This window comes from Cnephaeus nilssonii, assembly GCF_951640355.1.
Source record: "Cnephaeus nilssonii genome assembly, chromosome: 13".
In the NCBI taxonomy this organism is placed as follows: Eukaryota; Metazoa; Chordata; class Mammalia; order Chiroptera; family Vespertilionidae; genus Cnephaeus; species Cnephaeus nilssonii.
Genome location: NC_137084.1, coordinates 81,950,147 through 81,973,887, shown reverse-complemented (window position 1 = coordinate 81,973,887; position 23,741 = coordinate 81,950,147). Strand labels below are relative to the sequence as shown.

At 49.0% G+C, this 23,741-nt stretch overlaps 1 protein-coding gene across 8 annotated transcripts in view; it reads right to left on the bottom strand.

Moving 5' to 3' along the window:
• The window catches only part of KMT2A (lysine methyltransferase 2A), a 94,019-nt gene extending 73,466 nt beyond the window's left edge, over positions 1–20,553 (bottom strand). For 4 of the 8 annotated variants that reach the window (XM_079788491.1, XM_079788493.1, XM_079788494.1 and 1 more), the window contains exons 1-2: positions 20,035–20,552; positions 18,001–18,099 (exon numbers count right to left, since the gene is read on the bottom strand). In XM_079788491.1, the coding sequence (XP_079644617.1) occupies positions 18,001–18,099; positions 20,035–20,448 (513 nt within the window). In that variant the 5' untranslated portion in view covers positions 20,449–20,552. Of the gene's footprint in view, positions 1–18,000; positions 18,100–20,034 lie in introns of all 8 variants that reach the window. The other 4 variants (XM_079788496.1, XM_079788497.1, XM_079788492.1 and 1 more) reach the window with 3 other exon arrangements.
• Positions 20,554–23,741: the final 3,188 nt, after the last annotated feature.

The window sequence follows — 23,741 nt, the reverse complement described above, 5'->3', positions numbered from 1 at the left end:
TGATTCTCTCTCATCATTGATGTTTCTCTCTCTCTCCCCCTCTCCTTCCTCCCTGAAATCAATAAAAATATTTTTTTAAAAAGAAAGAGGAATCCCTCCTTCGGTAATTTATTCCAGTTCACCTCTGCTGGCATATTTCCCTTTGTGTCTATTGCTACAAGCTGTAAAAGATCATGGTCTTGATGTTGCATTTTAAAGACATACTAGTACACACACAATTACTAGTGTTTAATTAGCACAGGGGATTAAAAATGTGTTCACGTTTGTGTCCTCTAGAATGTGTCCACTCTGAGGCACGGTTTCACTTATTCATCTTTGTATTCCTAGTATTCAGCACAAATTTGGAACTCAATAAAAGTTTGTAAAATGAAAATAAAGGAAATGCAATAGGTAACTTTAAAAAACATTAAGTACCTACTGTGGTAACAGCATTGTGGTAGAATATTCTATGGGCTCCAAATAATTAGATAATGTGACTGTCACTTTGAAGAATGCATAAAGAGCATGCTCAGGCTAGCAGGACAGACTAGACCCATTCATTCATTTACAGTGTATGTGACTCCACCTCAGGGTGAAGGGGTGAACAGATAAAAGACAATTTCTGCCCTTAAGGACCTGGTAGTCTATCAACAACAGGTGAATAAATTACATATGTTATAGAGTGAGATGGCTGCTATGCTAGAGGAATGGATACAGAAGCGCAGCAGAGAGCTAGCTAACCCAGTTAAGGAAAAGGGTCAGGAAAGCCACTGCAGAAAAAAATAAAAGCTCAATTTAACTTGTGAAGGATGGCAAATCGGGGTTTTCCTCTTGGAGTAACAGTTGCGGTGTGAAGAACAGCCGTTATTGCGGTGAGAACACAGCAAGATGCCCAGGAGCCAAAAGACCCTCCTGGCTAAGCCGGGGCCGGTGCTGGACCGGAGAAGCTGCGTTCGGGAGGTCCGGGAGGTCGTGTAGAAACACTTTGCTGATGGGCTATTCGGAATATGAATAAAAGAGAAATCAAGGATAACTCTTCAATTTCCTGCCTGAGCAACTGGGTAAGTAGCAAAGTCATTCCAAAATAAGGAGCGAGCCGAAAACGAGACTTTGTGGACTTGCGCGGTCTAGACGCCTACTGGCTACTGAGGCACGTCACTGCACACCTGTCCCCTGGCCTGGGAAGAGTGGTGGCTGCCTCGGAGGGCGGTCAAGATCAGGTGAAGTAACCCACGTGAATGAAGCACTCCAATACTGCCTGGCCCACAATAAACTCTCAATAAATGCTGCCCCTTGGCATCGTTAGCCAAATGGAAATGTCAGGCAGGCGTTTGCTTACGCGAGCCTGGGACTACAAGCAGCAGTCAGGGCTAGACAGCGTGACAATCCTCGGCCCGGCGAGGAGACCTGGAGACCACCCAGGGAGAGCGGGCCTCCACCTTGCCGGAGAAGCAAGCAGAGAGAAGCCATACAGAACACTGAAAATTAGGAACCGGGGGTTAAGAAAAAAGGCAGGTTAAGTGTGGTGTTACAGAATCCGAGAGAAGGGTTTCAAGAAGTCAGTGGTCAGCTGTTGGAACGCTGCCCGGTTCACTGGGATGAGAACTGAGAGTGATGTGTTCCGTCTGGCCAGAGAGAGGGCCTTGGGGACTGGGAGAAGGGAGTTCTCAGTGGCCACGGGGATAAAAGCCCAGCTGGAGGGCTGAGGACAGGATACGCGGTGAGAGTGGAGACAGCATTTTCAAGTTTTGCTGTGAAAAGTTGCAGAAAATTGGGTAGTAGCTAGAGGAGGACATGGGGTCAAGGATGTTTAAAAAGAAGGATTAGAGCCCGGCCGGCCTGGCTCAGTGGCTGAGCGTCGACCTATAAACCAGGAAGTTAGGGTTCGATTCCCAGTCAGGGCACACGCCTGCATTGTGGGCTCCATCCCCAGTGTGGGGCATGCAGGAGGCAGCCAACCAATGATTCTCTGTCATCACTGATGTTTCAATCTCTCTCTCCCTCTCCCTTCCTCTCTGAAATCAATAAAAGTACTTATTTTAAGAATGTACTTTCTTTAAAAAATTAAAAGGATTATATGAAGATAGTTTTATATGTTGATGAGACCCACCCAGCTGTGAGGAAGCCGATGCAGGAGGGAGGAGGTAACTGCAGACAAGCCTGAATAGCTGAGAAGGGATGGACCCAGATACAGTGGAGGGTGTAGAAGGCAGCAGAGGACATGATGGCACCTAGTTCCCTTGTAAAGGAAGGGACAGTTAACACCTTAAGAACATAAACTATCTCGATTCATGTTACACTTGGTCTAACTGCCCCTCAAGACTTAGTAAAGCAGTCAATGAGAGTCCTACTTGAAATGCTCCCAAGACCGACTGTTAACATTCACTTTCCAAAGTATCTTGCAAAGTATTATAACTTTAGGACTCACCGTCGTGCTATGTTTTAGGATGAGCTCGGTGGAAAGAAATTACACATAACTTCCATACGGGAAGGGACCTGGGCAATGCCAATGTCCCACACTTGGTCATCCACCTGGTACACTGAAGATGCGCATTGGGAAATGAATTACAGCTTCCAATCTCGCCATTTCTTACTTTGTAGAGTGCTCTATTTATGAATGCCACATAGGGGGAAGATCAGCTTCTTTGTAAGCACTCTTTCATCATTTGTTTTTAAATACATATTTATTGATTTCAGAGAGGGAGAGGGAGAGATAGAAGCATCAATGATGATAGAGTATCATTGATCGGCTACCTCCTGCATGCCCCAAACTGGGGATCAAGCCTGCAATACGGCATGTGCCCTGACCAAGAATTGAACAGTGACCTTCTGGTTCATAGGTCGATGCTCAACCATTGAGCCACACCAGCTGGACCATCATTTGTTTTAAAAGAAAATATAGTAGCATCTGTATCATTTCCAAAAAGTGGAATATAACAATGCGGTTGAATCTTAAGAAGGGAAAAGTATAATATAGTCAAATATACAGATACCAAGAGACAAACTTCTTAAGCCAATATAGTTTTGAAACCCAAATGCTCAAGAAAGTTATGCAGTTATTGGGAGAAACCAAGATGGCGGCCTAGGTAAGCACCTAAACTGCTGCCTCGCACAACAATTTCCAAACTACAACTAAAAGACAGAACGGACGTCATCCAGAACCACAGGAAAGCTGGCTGAGTGGAAATTCTACAACTAGAAGGAAAGAGGAAAGCTCACGGAGAATCAGAGAAGCTGCAAAGGGCTGAGGTATGGAGACACACGTGCAGAGAGGAAGGGCGGCTGAGTGCCTGGCTGGCTTTCTCTGGCAGGAGAGGGAAGGAAGCCCCCGACTGCACTGAACCCCAGTTCCGGGCGAAACCCTGTGGACCCAGGCTCATACAGGGGGAGTCTGGACTGTCAGGTAGAGAGAAAGGCACACGGAGACTCGGGGGAGCTGCGGCGGGCAGGGGTCTGGAGGCGTGCGCGCGCGAGTTCGCGCAGAGAAGACTGACTGCGGAGGTTGCCGCTGGCTTTCCCTAGTGGGAGGAGTTGGAAGCTCCCGACTGCATTGAAACCCAGTTCCGACTGCACTGAACCCCAGTTCTGGGCGAGCCCCTGGGGACCCACGCTCTTACGGGGGGGAATCTGGACTGTCAGGTGGAAACTCAGGGGAGCCGTGAAAGGCAGAGGTCTGGAGGTGCACGCACAGTGCGCGCAGAGAGGACTGACTGCTGAGTGTGCCGCTGGCTGGAGGGAACCGGAAGCTCCCGACTGCTCTGAACTCCAGTTCCAGGTGGGAATCTGGGAATCCAGACTCATTGGGGGAGAAACTGGACTGTCTGGCAGCGGGCGAAACTCAAGAGCAGCTTTCTCTCAGAGGTGCTTGCAGCGAGTACCGAGGGACACTGAGACCCTGTCTGCTCAGCCCTGAGACTCCGCCCCATCCAAGCTGAGCACAGAGGCTTTTGCAATTTTGCAAGTCTGGTCCCATAAGGCTGTCTCCAGCACAGAAGGTCTCCCGGCATAGACACAGCTGATCCTCACAGCCAGTTGGCCTGGAGGTCAATTCCTCCCAGTGATACCAACAGCAATCAAGACTTAACTACAAGGCTGTACACACAGTCCACAAAGGGGTGCACCAAGAGTGTCCACCTCAGGTAACTGGGGAGGCCAACCCACTGGGCCATATAGGACACCTAGAACACAAAGCTACCCTACCAACTCAGGGAAGCAGCGAAAATGCAGAGACAAAGAAACAGATCACAAACAAAAGAAATGGAGGAGAACAAATGACTGGATATAGAATTCAAAACCACAGTTATAAGGTTTTTCAAGAATTTCCTAGAAAAGGCTGATAAATTTAGCCAGACCCTTGAGGATATGAAAAAGGACCAACTAGAAATTAAACATACACTGACTGAAATAAAAAATATTATACAGAGACCCAACAGCAGACTAGAGGATTGCAAGAATCAAGTCAAAGATTTTAAATACAAAGAAGCAAAAAACACTCAACCGGAAAAGCAAAAAGAAAAAAGAATCCAAAAATATGAAGATAGTGTAAGGAGCCTCTGGGATGGCTTTAAGCGTACCAACATCCGAATTATGGGGGTGCCAGAAGAAGAGAGAGCAAGATACTGAAAACCTATTTGAAGAAATAATGACAGAAAACTTCCCCCACCTGGTTAAAGAAATAGACTTACAAGTCCAGGAAGCGCACAGAACCCCAAACAAAAGGAATCCAAAGAGGACCACACCAAGACACATCATAATTAAAATGCCAAGAGCAAAAGACAAAGAGAGAATCTTAAAAGCAGCAAGAGAAAAACAGTTAATTACCTACAAGGGAGCACCCATACAACTGTCAGCTGATTTCTCAACAGAATCTATGCAGGCCAGACGGGAATGGCAAGAAATATTCAAAGTGATGAACAGCAAGAACCTACAACCAAGATTACTCTACCCAGCAAAGTTATCATTCAGAATTGAAGGTCAGATAAAGAGCTTCACAGGTAAGAAAAAGCTAAAGGAGTTCATCACCGCCAAACCAGTATTATATGAAATGCTGAAAGGTATTCTTTAAGAAGAGGAAGAAGAAGAAAAAGGTAAAGATAAAAATTATGAACAACAAATACATATCAACAAGTGAACCTAAAAATCAAGTGAATTAAAAATCTGAGGAACAGAATAAACTGGTGAATGTAATAGAATCAGAAGCATAGAAATGGAGTGGACTGATAATTCTCGGGGGGGGAAAAGGGTGTGGGGGGGTGCGGGAAGAGACTGGACAAAAATCGTACACCTGTGGATGAGGACAGTGGCAGGGAGGTAAGGGCAGAGGGTGGGGTGGGAACTGGTTGGAGGGAAGCTATGAGGGGAAAAAGGAGAAACAATTGTAATAATCTGAACAATAAAGATTTATTAAATTAAAAAAAAAGAAAGTTATGCAGTTATTGAACTAACATCTGTCTTGTCAACAGATTGGCAGGGATAGGGCCAAATCCAAATTCTCTGCTATTGGTACATCAAAAAGGACAATGGCTGTTTGCATAACAGATAGGAAGAGATTTAAACTGCTTTATTATTTTTTTAAATATATTTTTATTGATTTCAGAGAGGAAGGAAGAGGGAGAGATAGAAACATCAATGATGAGAGAGAATCATTGATCAACTGCCTTCTGCATGCACCCTACTGGGGATCGAGTCTGCAACCCAGGCATGTGCCCTTGACCGGAATTGAACCCGGGACACTCCAGTCTGCAAGCCAACTTTTTATCCACTGAGCCAAACCAGGTAGGGCTAAACTGTTTTCAATATAATTCCTGTCTGATATTGAGAAATGATAACCCCAAAAGTCACCTAGGATTAAACAGTACAAAGTCAATACACTGTTCTTCAATAACAGTTGGTAAAATTTTCACCTTCACAAGAATGACGTGTTTTCAAATATTTAACTGAATTCTACCTAGCAACTCTCACGGGCCCCTCACCCTCACTTCAGGTCAACAAGAACAAGAAGCAAAGATGCTCAAAGAGCTAAGCAAGTGGCAGGCGTGCTCTGCCCACCCTGCTTCAGAAGGGGTAGCTGTAAGTTGCTCATTTGTTTTGGGAAAAAGAAACAGCAAAATAAACTCATTACATCAGATAGTAAGCTATACAGATTCTTGGCAGGATCCTGAAAAACCCAAACAAAATAGCAAAACGGAGTATGTGCAGACTCCTAGGTTCCAAGCCTAAGCTGGTCTATCGGCTGGCATCACCTTCACAGGGCTTTCTTCTCGGTTTAATAGGAAAGCAGCACAAAATGCCCAGATCCACTTGAATAGGCTGGAAAGTTAAACAAACACCAGCACTGTTTTCAGGGATGGTTCTTTTATTATAAGAGGCTTTAATCCCCCCCACATGCCAACGTTAAGTAGCTAACTTCACTTTGCACTATACGTTCATTCAACTATAAGGTTCGACTATAGATTCCTATTTTTCCTCCCAGCTTATTGTTCTTATCTTGGAGCAAAACTTAGATTGCATCTTTCCTTCTGGGAAGATGAGCTGTTGAATGACCAACAGCCACAGGAGTAATCCTGAGGAATTCACTTTCCTCTGCAGGTGAACAGGTTATCGGCCAGGAGTCAGTTTTCTGCAGGAGCAATGGTAAGTTAGATGACAGAAGTAAACATTCCCGTTGCCAACAAAACAAAGCTGCCAAGTCAGCCAACACAATTTCGACCTAATATTTTTTAGGAATTAATGTTCAATGTATGAGTTGAGAAATTTTATGTTCTTTTTTAAATTTATTATTACTATTTTTTATATTAGAGAAGAAGGAAGAGGGAGAGATAGAAACATCAATGATGAGAGAGAATCATTGATTGCCTGCTTCCTGCATGCCCCCCACTGGAGATGGAGCCCGCAAGCCGGGCATGTGCCCTTGACCGGAATTGAACCCAGGACCCTTCGGTCTGCAGGCGGACACTCAATCCACTTAGCCAAACCAGCTAGGACTATGTTCTTAATATCTCGAAAAAACAACGGACTTTCTTCTGACTTCCAAGTCATAGCTGAAAGTTGCCATCCCATTCTGAGGAGCCTGCATGATGCGCATTAGCCTATTTTTCTTCGAGTCCTTGGTATTTTTTTTTTTTACTCCAACACTAGTCTGTCAAGTAGAATAAAGAATCATAAGAGTTAATCTCTGCTTTTATAACCTCTGCTTTCTGGATTATACCTATATGACTAGCAATTAAGTTATAGAAAAAGTATGAATCTTTTATATTCCCAATTCCAAGAGTTTCCCAAGTGACACCCAGTTTTACAATTAGGGAATCAGTTGCCTTCACTCGGCATCACCTGCAGAATTCCTGTAACAATCCAGCTTGGCCTCAAACTCCATCTGATGAGGTTATCTGGTTAAGAGGGAACAGCATTTCCTCTAATGAAACTTAGAAAATATTCATCATATGTAAATAAGCAAAGTGGCAATTCACCAATAGAAGGAATTTATACACAATTCCAGTACTAAATTAAAGGTCCAAAAACTGCAAAACCCAATCAAAGTTTCAGAACCAAGAGTTGGTAAGAAACAAGTTGTGTTTAGCAGCAGTCTGCCCAGCCCTTTGGTAATCGATATGAATAATCCCAACCCGGTTTCCGTCTGACTGTACAGGAAATGCGCTCTGCAAGCCAGCCTCTCCACCCGGTTCATGGTGAGCGAGGCAGCGGCCACACGGCCTCGGAGCTCAGGGCCAGAGGCCGCGGCAATCCTCTCACAGGAAGCACCTTCGCTGCAGATGGGAAGGGTTTACACAGCACGGTTAATAATGCATCCACAAGCAGTGAGAACCCCAACAAGCAATATTCTGAAGCACATCTCTCTGAACTACAACTGAGAATGGACATAAAAGCTACAAGTACTTACTTGTTTCCTATATTGAAACCACACCGATTTTCCCTGGTTTCTCTTAATGTTTAGGATTTCTCTCTTAGCCCCATTTACTAAAACCTATAAAACCAATATAAAATCATTTCATAAAATTTCTCTGGCATTTACTACTGAAAGTTCATTATTGCCATAAACTGACAATTCGAATAAATACTTCTTAGGGAGCCAATGAGGCCCAAGGACCCCTAGGGTGACATCAAAAAGTACAAAGCCTGGTCCGTGCCCTCTAGGATCTGAATAAAATATACTTATTGACTCACAGAATGAGAAGTGAGCGTGAAAGGGCATTTTATATCATACACATATAGGCAGGACTGTACTTGAAAAATTCACCTCCAGAGAAGATGGTAAAATTTGGGAACCGTTTTACCATCACTACAATGACAGCCATCAGTTGCAGCAAGTTCTGTACACAGCTACCCTCTGCTTTAGTTCACACCCATTTCTCTCTGATTCTATTAACAGTGGAGCTGCTGGTTACTATTCCTAACAATGGATCCATTCATGCTTTTTGAAGAGTTATGAAGCTGCCTCTCAACCTTCCGTTCTCCCAACCTCCCCAGACCGTCTCCGGTGTCCTCATCCCGTTTAAGTCGAGGAACCTAGAGATGGAGGCCACCCTCCAGGACTCAGTGCCAGGTTACTGGTGAGAGAATGTGCCATCCCATTCGGGCACCGCCAAATCACTTTTAAAACCCCAATCAGCACTTTTACAAAAACGTCCTGAGATGGCTCTTAAGACTTTCCTCTGATACTTGTTAGTTTACTACTTTTTTTCAATTTCTCGCCTTTGCCTGGTAGCTCAGTTGGTTAGAGCAAGGTCACGGGTTTGATCCCCGGTCAGGGCACAACAAGAAGCAACCAATAAGTGTATAAATAAGTGTAACAACAAACTGATTTCCTTTCTCTCTCTCTCTAAAATTAAAAAACATTATTTTTCCTCAAAATTATCCTGCTGCCCGGCCGATGTGGCGCAGCTATTAAGTGTTGACCCAGGAACATGCCCGGGTTGCATATAAAATAAGATTTAACATGATCAGCCTGGGTTGCAGGCTTGATCCCCCAGTAGGGGGCGTGCAGGAGCAGCCAATGGAAGATGTTCCTCTCTCATTAATGTTTCTGTCTCTCTGTCCTTCCCTTCTTCTCTCTCTAAAAAGACACTAATAAAAATTATCCTGCTTGTACAACATTAATAGCTTATATTAATATGTCCTAGCAATGTATTCTTTTTTTTAAAATATATTTTATTGATTTTTCACAGAGAGGAAGAGAGAGGGATAGAGAGTTAGAAACATCGATCAGCTGCCTCCTGCACACCCCCCACTGGGGATGTGCCCGCAACCAAGGTACATGCCCCTGACCGGAATCGAACCCGGGACCTCTCAGTCTGCAGGCCGATGCTCTATCCACTGAGCCAAACAGGTTTCAGCCTTGCAATGTATTCTTAACAGTTGTTAACGATATCAATTTCCAACTCAACATTCACTGATAACTATATGAAACGTCACCACTGTAAACAATATAAAACATAAATGACTTAGAAATGGCCCATGTCTTAAAAGAAATAACAACCTAACGGAGGAACGACAGATATAATAAAAAGTATTTACAACATAAAATATCCTGGAGCCCTGGCCCGTGTGGCTCGGTTGGTTGGAGCGATCTGCTGTGCACCAGAAGGTTGTGGGTTTGAGTGGGATCCATCCCCTCGGGCAACTGATCAATGTCTCTCATATCAATCAATGTCTCTCACATCGATGTCTCTTTTCCTTCCTCCCTCTCTAAAAATCAACTTTTTTAAAAAGAAAGAAAAATATCCTGGAGAAAATACTTTAAGTATTTAAAGTACCAAAAACAAACAAACAAACAAAAAACCGGAAATGAGAAGTTGAGTTTCAACTAGAAGTGGTATCTGTAAAAACTTCATAGAAGAGTTGGGATCTGTGGATCTGAGCTGAGTCATGAAAACTAAATGAGCCAGAGGCAGGGCATGATGGGAAAGGCTTTAAGGCAAAGAAGAGGCCTCAGCAGGTGTAAAGCAGGTACACACAGGTGTGGAGAACATACATCGACTGGTAGTCCAATATGATGGAAGCACATAAATGTGAATGTGTGTTCAAAAGATAATGTTCAAAATGGACAATTGTAGGCCCACTTGACTCTGAAGGGCTGATCACTTTGAATCTTATTTTATATTCAGTGAGAAGTCAAAGGATTTTAAGAGGGAAGTGACATAATCAGATGTGAATTTAAGAAAACCATGAGTAACACTGTACACAGTGAAAAGGAGGCAGCCAGATTATGGTAACAATCCATGCAAAAGCCATGGAAATTTAAAGTAGGCCAGTAAAAACAGAAAAGCATGGCCGATTACATAAACACTACACAAACACCAGGCACAAGCTCAGAAAGTGACGGTGGCTGTGGGAAGAGACGGGTTGAAGACAGCACGGTACAGAGAAGATGAATGAGCGTTCAAATAAACGCACGTCTGGATTTGAAGCCCAGCTCAGTCACTTACTGCCATACGACTTAAGGAAAGCTGTTTAACTTGTCTGTGCCTCGGTGTCTTCCTCTGTAAAGGATAGCATATCAAGTGTTTTAGCAAACCTTTTCTTTGAGAGATAAAGCAGAACTGTGTTCTTCCTTCTTAAGCATACTACCCTCTACTAGTTACTCTTAAACTTTAATCTGTGGGGATGTAAAGCACAGCAGAGGGAATATAGTCAATAATAACTATTTATGGTGTCAGAGGGGGTACTAGATTCATTGTGGGGACCACTTCTTAAGTTATACAAATGTCTAACCACTATGCTATATACCTGGAATTAATATAATAGTGAATATTGCCCTAGCTGGTTTGGCTCAGTGGATAGAGCGTCAGCCTGTGGACTGAAGGGTCCCAGGTTCGATTCCGGTCAAGGGCACATGCCCAGGTTTCGGGCTCAATTCCAGTAGGGGGCGTGCAGGAGGCAGCCGATCAATGATACTCTCATCATTGATGTTTCTATCTCTCTCCCTCTCCCTTCCTCTCTGAAATCAATAAAAATATATTTTAAAAAAATAATCATAGTGAATATTAACTATAATTGAAAAATAAAAAACTTTAATGTTTTTGTCTATTCTATTTGTGGTTATTTTTCTCAAATTAAGTTCCAACCCCCAGAAATTGTAACCAAACTTAGCATTTCCTCTGTAATTACACTGTTAATTGCATTGATCTCTGTAGACTTACTCTCCCCAAGCAGAAACCTGAGAACAAATGTCAAATAGTTCCCAAGTATAGACTAATGGGTCTACACCTGGGGACCCAAACCCCTGAGAGCCTCAGAGTTGCTGCAGGGGATGGTCAAGTACTCACAGTGTAAAACAGAAGGAACACTAGCTACAGAGACCAAAGCAGCAGCTCCCGCACGCTGTCTGTCGTAACCTGGTAATGTGCGCCCTGCGGAGGCTCTGTATGCCTTGGGATTCTACCTTCCTATCTACTGTCTCGTTCTTTCTCCTCCCTTTTTGGCCTTATCTCTAATTATGCTCTAGTCCAGTGGTCAGCAAACTCATTAGTCAACAGAGCCAAATATCAACAGTACAACGATTGAAATTTATTTTGAGAGCCACATTTTTTAAACTTAAACTTCTTCTAACGCCACTTCTTCAAAATAGACTCGCCCAGGCCGTGGTATTTTGTGGAAGAGCCACACTCAAGGGGCCAAAGAGCCGCATGTGGCTCGCGAGCAGCATTTTGCCGACCACGGCTCTAGTTGAATGCCAATGTACAGAGTTACCAAGATGAATGGCTGGCCTTCACTGTGGTTCTAGCTTACTGACGAACTTAATACTCAGACTAAAATCAAGAACATTCTAAGCCCGATCAGAGTGGCTCAGCGGTTGAGCGGCAACCTATGAACCAGGAGGTCACGGTTCGATTCCCGGTCAGGGCACATGCCCGGGTGATCCCCAGTGTGGGGCAAGTAGGAGGCAGCTGATCAGTGATTCTCTCTCATCATTGATGTTTCTTTCCCTCTCCCTTCCTCTCTGAAATAAATAAAAATATATTAAAAAGGAAAAAAGAAGAACATTTTAGCCCTAGCTGGTTTGGCTCAGTAGTTAGAGCGTCAGCCTGCGGACAGAAGGGTCCTGGGCTCGATTCCTAATCAAGGGCATGTATCTCGGTTGCAGGCCCCAGCCCCAGTAGGGGCATGTGCGGGAGGCAACCAATTCATCCGTTGGATGTCTCTCTCTCTCTCTCTCTCTCTCTCTCTCTCTCTGTCTCTGTCTCTGTCTGTCTCTCTCTCCCCCGCTGCTCCCTGCCTTCCACTCTCTCTAGAAATCAATGGGGGGGGGGGGGGGAATCCTCCAGATCCTCAGGTGAGGATTTAAAAAAAAAATGATTCTAAAGTCATGATCATAGCACTCAAGTAGGTCTATATGTATACCTCAAAGTCATAAAAACCAGTTATCTTGGTGAAAAAAAGATTGTAGCATTCATGTCATTTCAGTCTCTGAATCCTAATAATAATGAGGGGTTTCTACCACCAGGCAAAATGCTAAGTACTTTGCATGCATAATCTCAATTGAGTTTCACAATAATCTTATTAAGCGTGATTGCTGGTAATTTACAAATGAAGAAACCGAAGCATGGAGAGGCTAAGAAATTTTTCAAAGGTCATTCAACTAATAAATGGCGGAGCCAGGATCTGAACCCAGGCAGTCTACATGCAGAGCCCAGGATTTTAACAGATCTCAATTAGACCACAGTGCTGCACTATCTCACACTATTGCAGTTTAGATAATGAGTCTCTCCTCCTTTGCAAAGGTATTTATATATGCATAAATAAGAATCCTAGCTGGAGAAATTACAAAAGGATTTCCTCATTAACTAAGCTTAAAGAGATGCTATCCACATGGTTTTACTGCTTATAATTAAAGGCAATAATCTAGGGACAATGTTGCACGTTTGTGTTTGATCTAAAAATTCGTTAATACTCATGGAGAAACAGAATTTGAATATAGGCACATGGAAATATTCATTCCTCTCAATATAGATATTACATATATTTGTGATTAATTTCTCCAATGAGATAGTACAAAGGAGAGCTTAATGAAAAAAATTTTCTCCCAAAACATTCCTCATAAGTAACATTACTCTCCTAGTTTAAGACAGAAAGCCACAATTCCTGTAACGCCATAAAGAAATGATGCTTCTTAGCAAAGCATGGGTGCTAACGGTGGCTCTCTGAAACAGCTCGCATGTTAGAGGTTCACATTCTTACTGCTGAAAGACATCAACAAGTCCACGCCCAAACATCCCCACCAAATACAAAAACAGAAATGCAAGAAAACAGATAATATATGGGAGAACCCGCAACTCCAGAAAGAAATGCCTTGGAAAGAATTCTACCCCAGTACCACACAAGGCACTGCTAAGCAGTAATTAAAGGGAAGCTATCTGGGGAAACCCCTTCCGTTTATTTGTCAAATAGAAAAACAACCACTCATTTCAAAGAAAGGGGAATTTTCATACAGAGCACAGAAAACTGTCAACTAACTCTTACGTTTCTATCTTTAACTGTTAAAACTCATTAGGGTAGTACATTCAACATCTAAAAAGTTAAACCAAGTTTGGCCTCTGACAAGGTCTGTACTAATCCTACGAGGGAATGTAGGTCACCCAAAACGACGACAAGTCACACACTGAAATTCTCCTTTCAATGTCTGGCCGAGGCTTCCCCTGCGTGTAACCTGACAAGGTACAAAGCTCCTTGAAATATTTAACAGTGGTAGTATGGATTTCTTTGGATAGGTCAAGAAAAGCAGCTCATCCTTTTTAAAAACATAAAGAACCATTTTATGGGATGTCATTCCCTGGTCCAAGTGTCTGCATTTCCTCGGGGCTAAGAGACCTGATTGAGGGGGAAATGAAAAGACTAACAAAAGACCCCCTTTCCCTCTCCATTCCCAACATAACCCACCTCGGCCACAGGGCCAGGGGCATCCGCGGTCATAAAAGCCAGCCATTAGAGGGGGCCATACACCACGCTCAGCTCAGGTGTAAGGGTGCGGCCGGCCCTTTCTAAGGCACGCCATAAAGCTCCTGGTCACCGTCCTCACAACCAGGGAATGACAAGAACAAAAAAGTAGCCCTTTGTCCGACTGCCTCATCTCGATGAGATCAATGAGCCATCTGGGCCCAGGTGAGGCGCCAAGATCCCGTTTTCTGAGTAAGGAAGGGTGCGTTTCCTCCCGCCCGCCGCACCCCCCCCCCCAAAGGACAGGCTCTGAGCACTGACATAATAGAAACTAAAGTGAAGCTCCACTTTCCAGAAAATGTTTTTACCTACTCTGAACCTACTCTAGAAGCCTCTCCAATTCCTCAACTTCCCAAGAAATATTGGAGCCTACAAGAGTTCAGAAATTTCTAGAACATCCCAAAGAATTTTCTAATCAAAAAGTTCATTCAAATCTGTTAACTTTCATTCAGTCTATGTTTTAAAACCTGACACTATTTTTAGGAGCAAGTACTATTTCATTGATCGGTTGTCTTCACAACCTACAGTCCACAAAAATCACAAGTCTGTGATTTACTCCAGATAAGGTTTTACTCATCAAGCTTTAAAAACAACCTAGTTAAGACCCAAGCAAATATTTTTTAACAGTGAACTCTTCAGCTTCCTCTTTCCTACTAGTGCCTAGAGGGTACAGAATCCTACTAAAATGTAGATGCCACCTGTCAGAGTAGTTTAACTTTCTTAATACGGAAAATAACATATGCATACCAAAGAAGGTTCCCTCCCAGCAATCCTAGAACAAATTCCTCCCCAAAGTAGCGACAGGCCCAAAGCTCCCCCCTTCTCAAAGGTCTGCGCCCTGGGCTCGCCACCTGGGCAGAATGGAGTGCCCAGAAGGCCTTCAGTTAAACCTAGGAAGAAGTAAGTGGGAAGCTCCGTGCCAGCACCAGTGGAATGTGGGCAGGCACAGAGCTCTTCCTTAGGAGACCTACCATTAACCGGGCTCAGAGAGAGGCGTGGAGGGAGCACGTGATGCGCGGAACAAGCAAAGCCCCAGGCATCCCCCTCCAGAGGCATCCCCTCCAGCGCAGGCCGGGAAGGCAGTGGGCGCTGAGTCCGCACCGCTCAGGGGACAGAGCTCCAAGGCGAGCGAGCAGATGAGAGCTGAGTCAGGACGGGGGTATTTTCTTTTCCCAACTTCCAGGCAGAAGATGAATCATGGTTTTGTGAATAAGGACTTCCTACCGGAGCTGTGCCTGGAGATCATTCGATGGCAGGTAGATGTTCTACAGACCGCCTTTCTGACGCTCAGCACCACCCAAAGCACCACACCTTAGAGCACCATCAGCACTCCCCCAGAGCAGGTGCTGTCACTTTGATTCACAAACACATGCGTTTACGGGATTCTTCTTTCCACTGGAAAGCTCACACATCCAGAGGAATACAACACCGCGTCTGAAAATAACTTCCCCTTCGAACCAGGAATCTACAACACTGAGACATGGAAACAATTTAGCCAAACAAGAGGGACTAACACCAGATGAATTGTTTTTAAAATTTGATCTTCGTTTTTCTTATAATCAAAATCGGTCAACTTCAGCAAAGAACTTTTTCCATACAGGTAAGTCCTTATATTTTGTTCATACAATGAAAACTTCCCTACCAAGTTGATATTTCCCCTCCCAATGATGCCAGTTAAATGGGCAAATGTATAATCTGACATTAAAAAATAACCAAAGCCCTAACCAGTGTGGCTCAGTGGATAGAACGTTGGCCTGCAGACTAAAGGGTCCCTGGTTCGATTCCGGTCAAGGTCACTTGCCAGAGTTGCAGGCTCGATGCCCAGTAGGGGGCGTGCAGGAGGCAGCCGATCAATGATTCTCTCATCATTGATGTTTCTGACCAAAAAATTAACCTAATCGAAAGGAATCAGATCATTGGAGTAGAGAAGGGTTGATGAGCTGATATATGAAGCTCACCTTTTCATTTCACGGGTCAGAAGTTTGAGGGTAAAATTCGTGACCTGCCTGAGGCCCCACAACTGCACATGAGATGAGTGTGAGGAGAGCCCCTGCCCACTGACGCCCACTGCGGCCCAGCGTCCTCGCTTCCTTTTCCTTCTGCCCTGCGGGCAATGGAGGAGCAACTCCACTCTTGTCCATGAGCCCGATAAACGGGAGACAATCACAGAGTTCTCCGACTGCAGAACCAGCATCTTCCCGAAGCACAACCCAAGCGCCCTCAGTCTCTCTCACATGAGCAAACACACCTACGAGCGCACTGCACTCGATTCCCTTCTTTGAGTGCGTGTGGATCAGGCACAACTGCAATTCAGTTTCCATCGACTTCTAATTAAACTTTGCCGAATTTCCTGAGCAGGGTGGAAGTTTGCTTTTAATGTTTTGTGAGGTGGTAGGGAAAGTAATTGAATTATGACGTTACTAAACAGAGATTGGTTGCTGATAAACCATTTCTGGGGTTTATGTCAAAACAGCCCCAGTTCCAGCTGGCGGAGAAGATGTGTCCTGTGTATTTAGATGGCAGAGCTGAGTGACGTTACCACCACCGGAGACAGCCCTCAGTGCCACGGGGCCCGACTCTGGGCAGGCGGCAAGAAAGGCCCAAAAGCATGACTGGGATTCCTGCATGACGGCGCTCAACAAAAACCAAACTATGCCTGGCCCGTATGGCTCAGTGGTTGAGCATCGACTTATGAACCAGGAGGTCACGGTTCGATTCCTGTCAGGGCACATGTCCAGGTTGTGGGCTCGATCCCCGGAAGGGGGTGGCGGGGGGGTGGGGGGGTATGCAGGAGGCAGCCGATCAATGATTCTTATTGATGTTTCTATCGCTCTCCTTCTCCCTTCTCTGAAATCAACAAGAATATATTTTTAAGAAAATTAAACTTTAATGCTACTTCCTAGTTGTCATACAGAAAGCCAGAACGCCTATGTTTTTTTAAATAATCCCGTTCTGACAGAATGTGGTCCTCAAGAACTCAGGTGTAGCTGCTACCAAGAGAGCTACTGGGGGCGGGAAGTTGGACAGGCCCCCCGCGGCTAAAGGAGTTGAAACAGGGAAGCGACCTGGAAGTTGTTCCCTTTCGCCCCCTTAGCTCACTCGTTCTCTAAGTATGAAGTTAGGTCTTGTTGTGACCAAGTTACAATCCTGATTCTCGGGTCAAAGCCACGTGTTCATGAATGCAGGCGACAGGACAGAGCTGTGAGTGAATGCCAACCGTGAGTTTCTACGAGGGCGCCGCCCGGAGAGCTCCAACCCGCCCTGTCGGAGCCTCCCCATTGATTTGTAAGACCCTGTAACAAAACCCTTCGTTTCTACACTGCAAACGACCAGGTCAAAGGACATCATCATGATGGGTTAGTAATAAGCCAGACTATGGGTTAGCGCTAATCCAAACCACCAACCCATACGAGACTGCCTCAACTATCACATAAAAAGCTTACCCACGAAACAACAGCTCATTTCAGCCCAATGCAGAAAAAGACCGACGTGTGAGTAAGCAGTAACACTCTTCTCAGAATGAAGTAGCAACTCCTGTTCAGGCAAAAAGCCCTTCCTAATATGAAAGCACTTATTGGAAATAACTGCAACTCCTGAGCAGGCTTCCCTCACTGGGTGCTGCAGGACGCACAGTGCCAGCAGGTGAGGAGACGTGAGCTCTGACGAAGACTGGAAAGGTGGTGCAGCAAAGACCGAAGGATGGAATATTCTGGTGCCCAGACATTAGGTCCCTGAACCCAGGTGGCTCTTTCTCGCCAGTCTCTTAAAATGCTATCGTTGGAAACGGTCCGTGTAAAACTCTGCTTTTGAATATGTGATAACATTTGGAATGTGAACTTGGTCCTTCTGTGCAAAACACATAAGCATGCTAAACAAGAGGAAAACGCTTCTCAGGGTCCCCTTGCAATAGACTGACTTCTCCTATTAAAGACTTTGTCATACGCAAATATACATGGGGTTAAAATTCCACATAAAACCAGGCAAGTCTCCATTTTGAAAATAAGCAGGTAAATGAAATGTCTTTTTTTTTTTTTTGCTGCTGTATCTTTTAGAAAAGCAAAATCAACTCACATTTAAGCACCAACTCCATGCAAGTAACCTGAACGGTTCAGTCTTTTTGTCATGTATGAGGCCTTTGGTTCTCCAACTACATGGGATCTGTGTTGTTAGCTTAAAAAATACAGAATTGGCCTTTCAAAAAAAAATAGTCATCTACAGCAACCAACAAATAGTCTCAAGCAGCCCTGCTGACTACAGCTGCCTTCTGAAGGCTGGGGAAGGAGGAGGAGAGAGCAGAGGCAGGGAGAGGGAGCCGCAGCCAGCCACACAGCAAGGAACACGCCCCCACCATGTCCTTCGCTCCATCACCAGGCGGGCTGGAGTGAGCCTCCGGTCGGGCTGCCTTAGAAACGACTTTTAAAAGGGGGCAGGAGGACTACCAGCTGCAAAAGGCCAGCTCCTTGAAAGGAGGGGCCGGGATATCTGGGGTCTCCTCCCCAGGGTCTGTGCGAAGACTGAAGGGGTGCAGGGCACAGCCCTGGCCAGGGGTTTGCCCAGGGTCCTCTGTGCGCCCCAACGGCAGGAGCAGGAAATGCCTGGTTATCTTTCCCTTTCTGTTTCAATCAAAAGCACTCCAGAGCAGCAACCCCACGCCCTCCTTCCTGAGCCCCTAGCAACTGCTCTTCTTCCTAGCATCCCTCATCCTCCCCGCCCCCTACAACTCAGACTCCCCCCTCCTGCATCCAATGGAAAACAAATGCCTAAGGCCCTGGCTGAACCTGAACTCAACTTCCCTTCCCAGGCAACTTTCTATTTTGCTGAAGGAGGCTGAGAAACGCTCATCAAAGCACCCCTATCCTCACCCCCGTCCTAAGCGGGAAGGGGCAAGGGTGGTGACTGGGAGAGAGAACCCTAAGTCTTCCTAAGGAATAACCGTGCTTCACAGCCCCCCTTTCCCAACGAAAACCCACCACCACCACCCACTAAAGGAAAACGGTCCCTTCTCTCCTCTCCTCACTCCAGCCCCGCTCCCCCCACCCCTGCCGCGCCCAGGACTGGCCTAGGAAAAGGTGGGTCCATAAAGAAATGTCGAGAAAAGGAGCAGGCCAGAGGGAGCCAGGTCGAGGCTGCGTGCACCCAGCGCCGTGGGTGGGGTAGGAGCAGCTGCGTCCCCGGGAAGGTGCTGCCCGAGCCCCCCAACACCTCCCCGCACAGGGCCGGCCTCAGCGCCTCCTCCCGGGATGGTGAGCAGCTAGCTGCTCCTCTGAGCCTGGGGACAGTGGGCTATTTCCCCGCCAAGACGCCACCAAGCCTTCATCCTGCGGGAGGACGGGGGAGAGGAGGCAGAGCAGTCCCTGCTGCCACGGGAGCCGAGCTCTGCGAGGGGGAAAGCGGGCTGCGGTGCAGGGCGGCGCCGAGCAGAGGGAAGGGAGGCGCGGGGGGCTAGGAGGCGGGAGGCAGGCAGAGAGGTTCCCTGCCGGGGGGGTGGGGGGGGGAGCATCCACCTGCCTGGGGTGGGGGCGGGAGGAGGGTGAAGGGTGGAGGCGAAGGAAGGGGGAGTGGCTGGGAGCGTCGGGCCCGGGCCCGGGAGGGAACGAGGGTTCAGCAGGTTTGGGGAAGCAAGGCGTGGGAAGGGCCGTCGGCCCCACGGGTGGGAGACCGTGGCCCCGGGTGAGGCCGCCGCCGGAGAGATGCCCACGGGGAGAGCTGCCCCGAGAGCAGAGCATCTGCCCCGAGAGGGAGGCGGGCGGAGGATCAGGTCTCGGGGAGGGAGGGAGGGAGGGAGGAATCTGGCTTGGATGAGGTAATCTGGGGAAGGGAGGAGGGGTTCGGTCCCAGGATGGGGAGCCCCGGCGAGGGGTCCGCGCCAGGCATTTGGGCACGGGTCAGGGGAAGCGGGTGGGAGCGAGCGCCCCCGGCCTGATGGCTTCAGACCCCGGGGTGGGCGCCGGGGGAGCCCACGGTAGGGGCTCCCGACGTGGGAGGCCATTGGCCCGGGTCAGGGACCCAGGATGGTCCCCGAGTCAGGATGCTCCCCAGCCCGGGTGGGGGAGGGGAGGCCCCCAGAGGGTCGGGACCCCGGGCCGGGGCTCCTCGCCCCCTTACCTCTCCGCTGCCGCCTCCCCCGCCGCTCTCCCCAAACACCGCCCGGAACCGGCGCAGGTTGGTGCCGATGGCGGCCGAGACCTGCAGCGCCGCGTCGAAGCCGGGGCCCACCCGGAGCAGGGCCGGCCCGGCGGGGGCCGCGGACGATGACGGCGCCGAGGACGAGGCGGGCGCCGAGGGGGCTGCCGAGGCGGCGGCCGCTCCCACCGCAGCCGCGGCCCCGCCGCTTCCCGCCGCCACGGCCGAGGGGGAGGGGGGCGCCCCGGGAGCGCCGCCGCCCGCGGGCCCGGGGGGGAGCAGCAGGGCCGGCACGCGCTGGCGCGGGGCGCCCCCCAGGCCCCGGCGCCCCCCGCCGCCGCCGCCCCCGGTGGTCCCGGGCCGGGCGGGGAAGCGCCACCGACAGCTGTGCGCCATGTTCGCCCCGTGAAGTGCAGCCGCGAGAGGGAGAGGCGACAACACAGGGGGCGGGGAGGGGGGCCGGGGCCCCGGAACCTGCTTACGCCGCCCGGCGCCGCCCCGCCGCCTGCGCGCCGCCGCCCGCCATGCCGAGCGCAGGGCCCGCGCGCCGCCCGGAAACCTGGATGCCCGGCTCCGGCCTCCGCTCCCGACGCGCCGCCGCTGCGCCGCCCGAGGCCCGGGCCGCCTCCCGCCCGCCCGCCGCCCCGCAACCTGGATAACCGCGGCCCCGCCCTCCAGAGCGCCGGCCGGGAGGGGGGAGGAAGCGAGGCCCCGGCGGGAGCGCGGGTTCCGGGGGGGAGGGGGCGCGGGGATGGAGGCGGAGGGAGCCCGGCCACCCTCAGCCTGCGAGCCCCGGGCCGGTTACACTCGTTCCCGGGAGGCGCTGGGGACCGACCCGCCCGAGCCGCTTCCAGGAGAGCGCAGCCGACGGGCCGGGGACTGCGAGCCTCCGCCCCCGGGCGCGGGCGCGGGCACGGGCTGGGCCGGCCCTCCTTTAACGCCCGCGGGGTGAGGGCCCCCGATTGTGCTGCTTGCAAAACAGTAGCGCTCCCCAGTTTACGGTACGCAGGCCCGAAAGGCCTTCATTGCACGCGTTTTACAAACATTACACAAGGAGCCCCTCCCATTGCCGCTCTCCCAAATGTGCGCAGCCAGCGGCCGGGCTCCCGCCACCTCCCCCTGCTGGGCCCTCGGGGCTGGGGACCCCCGTCTCCCGCGCCCCCTGCAGTGAGCTGGGCCATTCCCCGTGCCCGTGGCGTGCCCGGCCACCGAGGCGGTGTGACGACGTAGTGAAGTTGGGGAACTAACGGGGCCCGGAGCGAAGGGCGGGCAACAGCGCCCCGCCCCTTCCTCGGCGCTGCCGCCGCCGCGTGCCTAGCGGACCCTGATGTCTGCGCGCGGGGCCGGGGCCCGCGAGCACGTTTCTGATTTAGAGCGGGAGGGCCGGGCATTTGGGTCCATGGGGCGGAGGGGCCCGTCCGCGGCGAGCTCTGAGCGGGGTTTGGGGGGGTGGGGGGGGAGGAAGAAGGGGGTGAGGGCGGGGGTGGATCTCCACCCGGTGTGCTTATTGCGGAAAAGAGGGGAGGGCGCCTCCAGCTGGGCGTTAAAAGCCTGCGAGGCTGGGAAAGCAGAGAACCTGAGTTGGTTGAGCTGGGGATCGATCCCCAGCCTGCAGGCCCTGGGGCCGCCTCCATCCCCCCAGCGGAGGTGGAGTTCGCGGGAAGGTCACGCAGCCTCCCTGGGCTCCCGCACGGACACCGCGCACCGCTGGTAACATTACAGCCCGGGGCGGCGGACTCGGGAGGGAGCGGGAGACCGGGAGAGCAGGTGGCAGTCAGCTCGTCCTCTGGAGGGTGCTCCGCGCGTCTCCAGAGAAGGTCCACGGCCTCCTGGTGCTGAAAACCGGCGTCCCGCCACCGGTGAAATGTTCGTGCGGAGCGACCAGTGGGGTGGGGGCAGAGAAAGGGCAGACGCACCGGCCAGCTCCGACTCCCCCCAACTCTTCCCGCATCGATCGTCGTTCCAACCGCGCAGGATGGAGCCCAGGTGGTTTGCAAAGCGCGCACACAGAACCAGATTCCCTTGTTACCTCGCTGGTTTACTAGGTGCAAAAATGGTGGGGGTCGTGGCAGGGTCTCTTGAACGGCAGCCCCAAGACGCTGCTAAGGGGGACATAGCACCCTGTGGTGGAGGGTTCTCCATTGCAATCGTTTGGCGCGAGGGCTGGGGTCTTGCCTCAGGGTAGCTGCTCTGATCAGTTGCAGACCAATGACCACGTGGATTCCCTCGAGCGTCCGGATTTGTTCGCGATCTCGCTGATTTTTCTTTTGTATCCCCCCCCCCCTTTAATATGCATAACGGTCTGCAGAGGTAACAGGCAGGGGACTGAGTGACAGGATTTATGTAACTGTGTGGACAGGGTTCCTCTGGGTCCTGCACCGCTGAGAAAACAAGCCGGCGAGGCTGAGCAGCCTTACTGCCTCACACCTCCGCCGGCAGGGCGGGCTCTGCAGGGCTGGGCAGCAGGGAGACGGCCTGAGACTGTGTGAAATCTCCAGACTCAGTTCTAGGGATAAAAACTTGAGAGGTCACCTAGTGTGTCCCTTTGCCTCCACGCTAGTCCAAAAGGAGCCAGAGCAAATCAGGATTGGGTTTATGGTTGCTGCTTTTAAGGCAGAAATAATAACATTTGTTGAGTGTTTCTGCCAGCCTAGGTGGTTTATAGGCATTCAGTTCTCACCAACCTTCTGAGATAATTCTGAGTTTATGAATAGGGAAACTGAGGCCTAGAGTAACACCCAAGGTCACACAATAAGCAGCAGGACCGAAACGCATTGGGTCTAGCACCAATATCCATTCACCATACTGCTGACCCTAAAAGGCATACTATGCGGCCTCACACCGATTAGGATTACTACCATCAGAAAAGCAAAACAAGCCGGCTGGGTGCTCAGGAGTTGAGCGTTGACCTCTGAACCAGGAGGTCACAGTTCGATTGTGGTCAGGGCACATGCCCGGGTTTTGGGCTCCATTCCCAGTGTGGGGCCAATAGGAGGCAGCCGATCAATGATTCCCTCTCATCATTGATGTTTCTCTCTCTCTCCCCCTCTCCCTTCCTCTCAGAAATCAATAAAAAAATATATGTGTTTTTTTTTTTTTTAAAAAAAAAAAAAAAAGCAAAACAAGAGCTGGTGAAGATATGGAGAAATGGGAATGCTCGGGCAGTGTTGGTGGAGATGGAAAATGGTGCAGCTGCTATGGAAATCAAACAGTAATGCAGTGCCTCCAAAAATTTAAAAGAAGTTGCCTTGTGACCTAAGAATCCCACTTCTGAGTATATACCCAGCAGAACTGAAAGCAGGCTTTCAAAGAGGTATTTGTACAACCATTTCATGGCAGCAGGATTCACAATGCTTAAAACACAGGAGCAGCCCAGGTGCCCATCGACCACTGGATGGCTTAGCAAACTGTGCCATATTATACAATGAAGAATTCAGCCTTAGGAAGGAAAGGAATTCTGCAATATATTACCACATGGACGAACCTTGAGAACATTATGCTAAGTGAAAGAAACAGTCACAAAAAGACAAATACTGGGTGATTCCACTCATATGAGGTACTTGGAGTAGTCAAAATCACGGAGGCAGGAACCATAATGGTGGTTGCCAGGGGCTAGGGCACGTTTGGAGAGTTGTTGTTTAAGGAGTACAGAGTTTCCGATTTACAAAATGAAAAGAGCTCTAGAGATA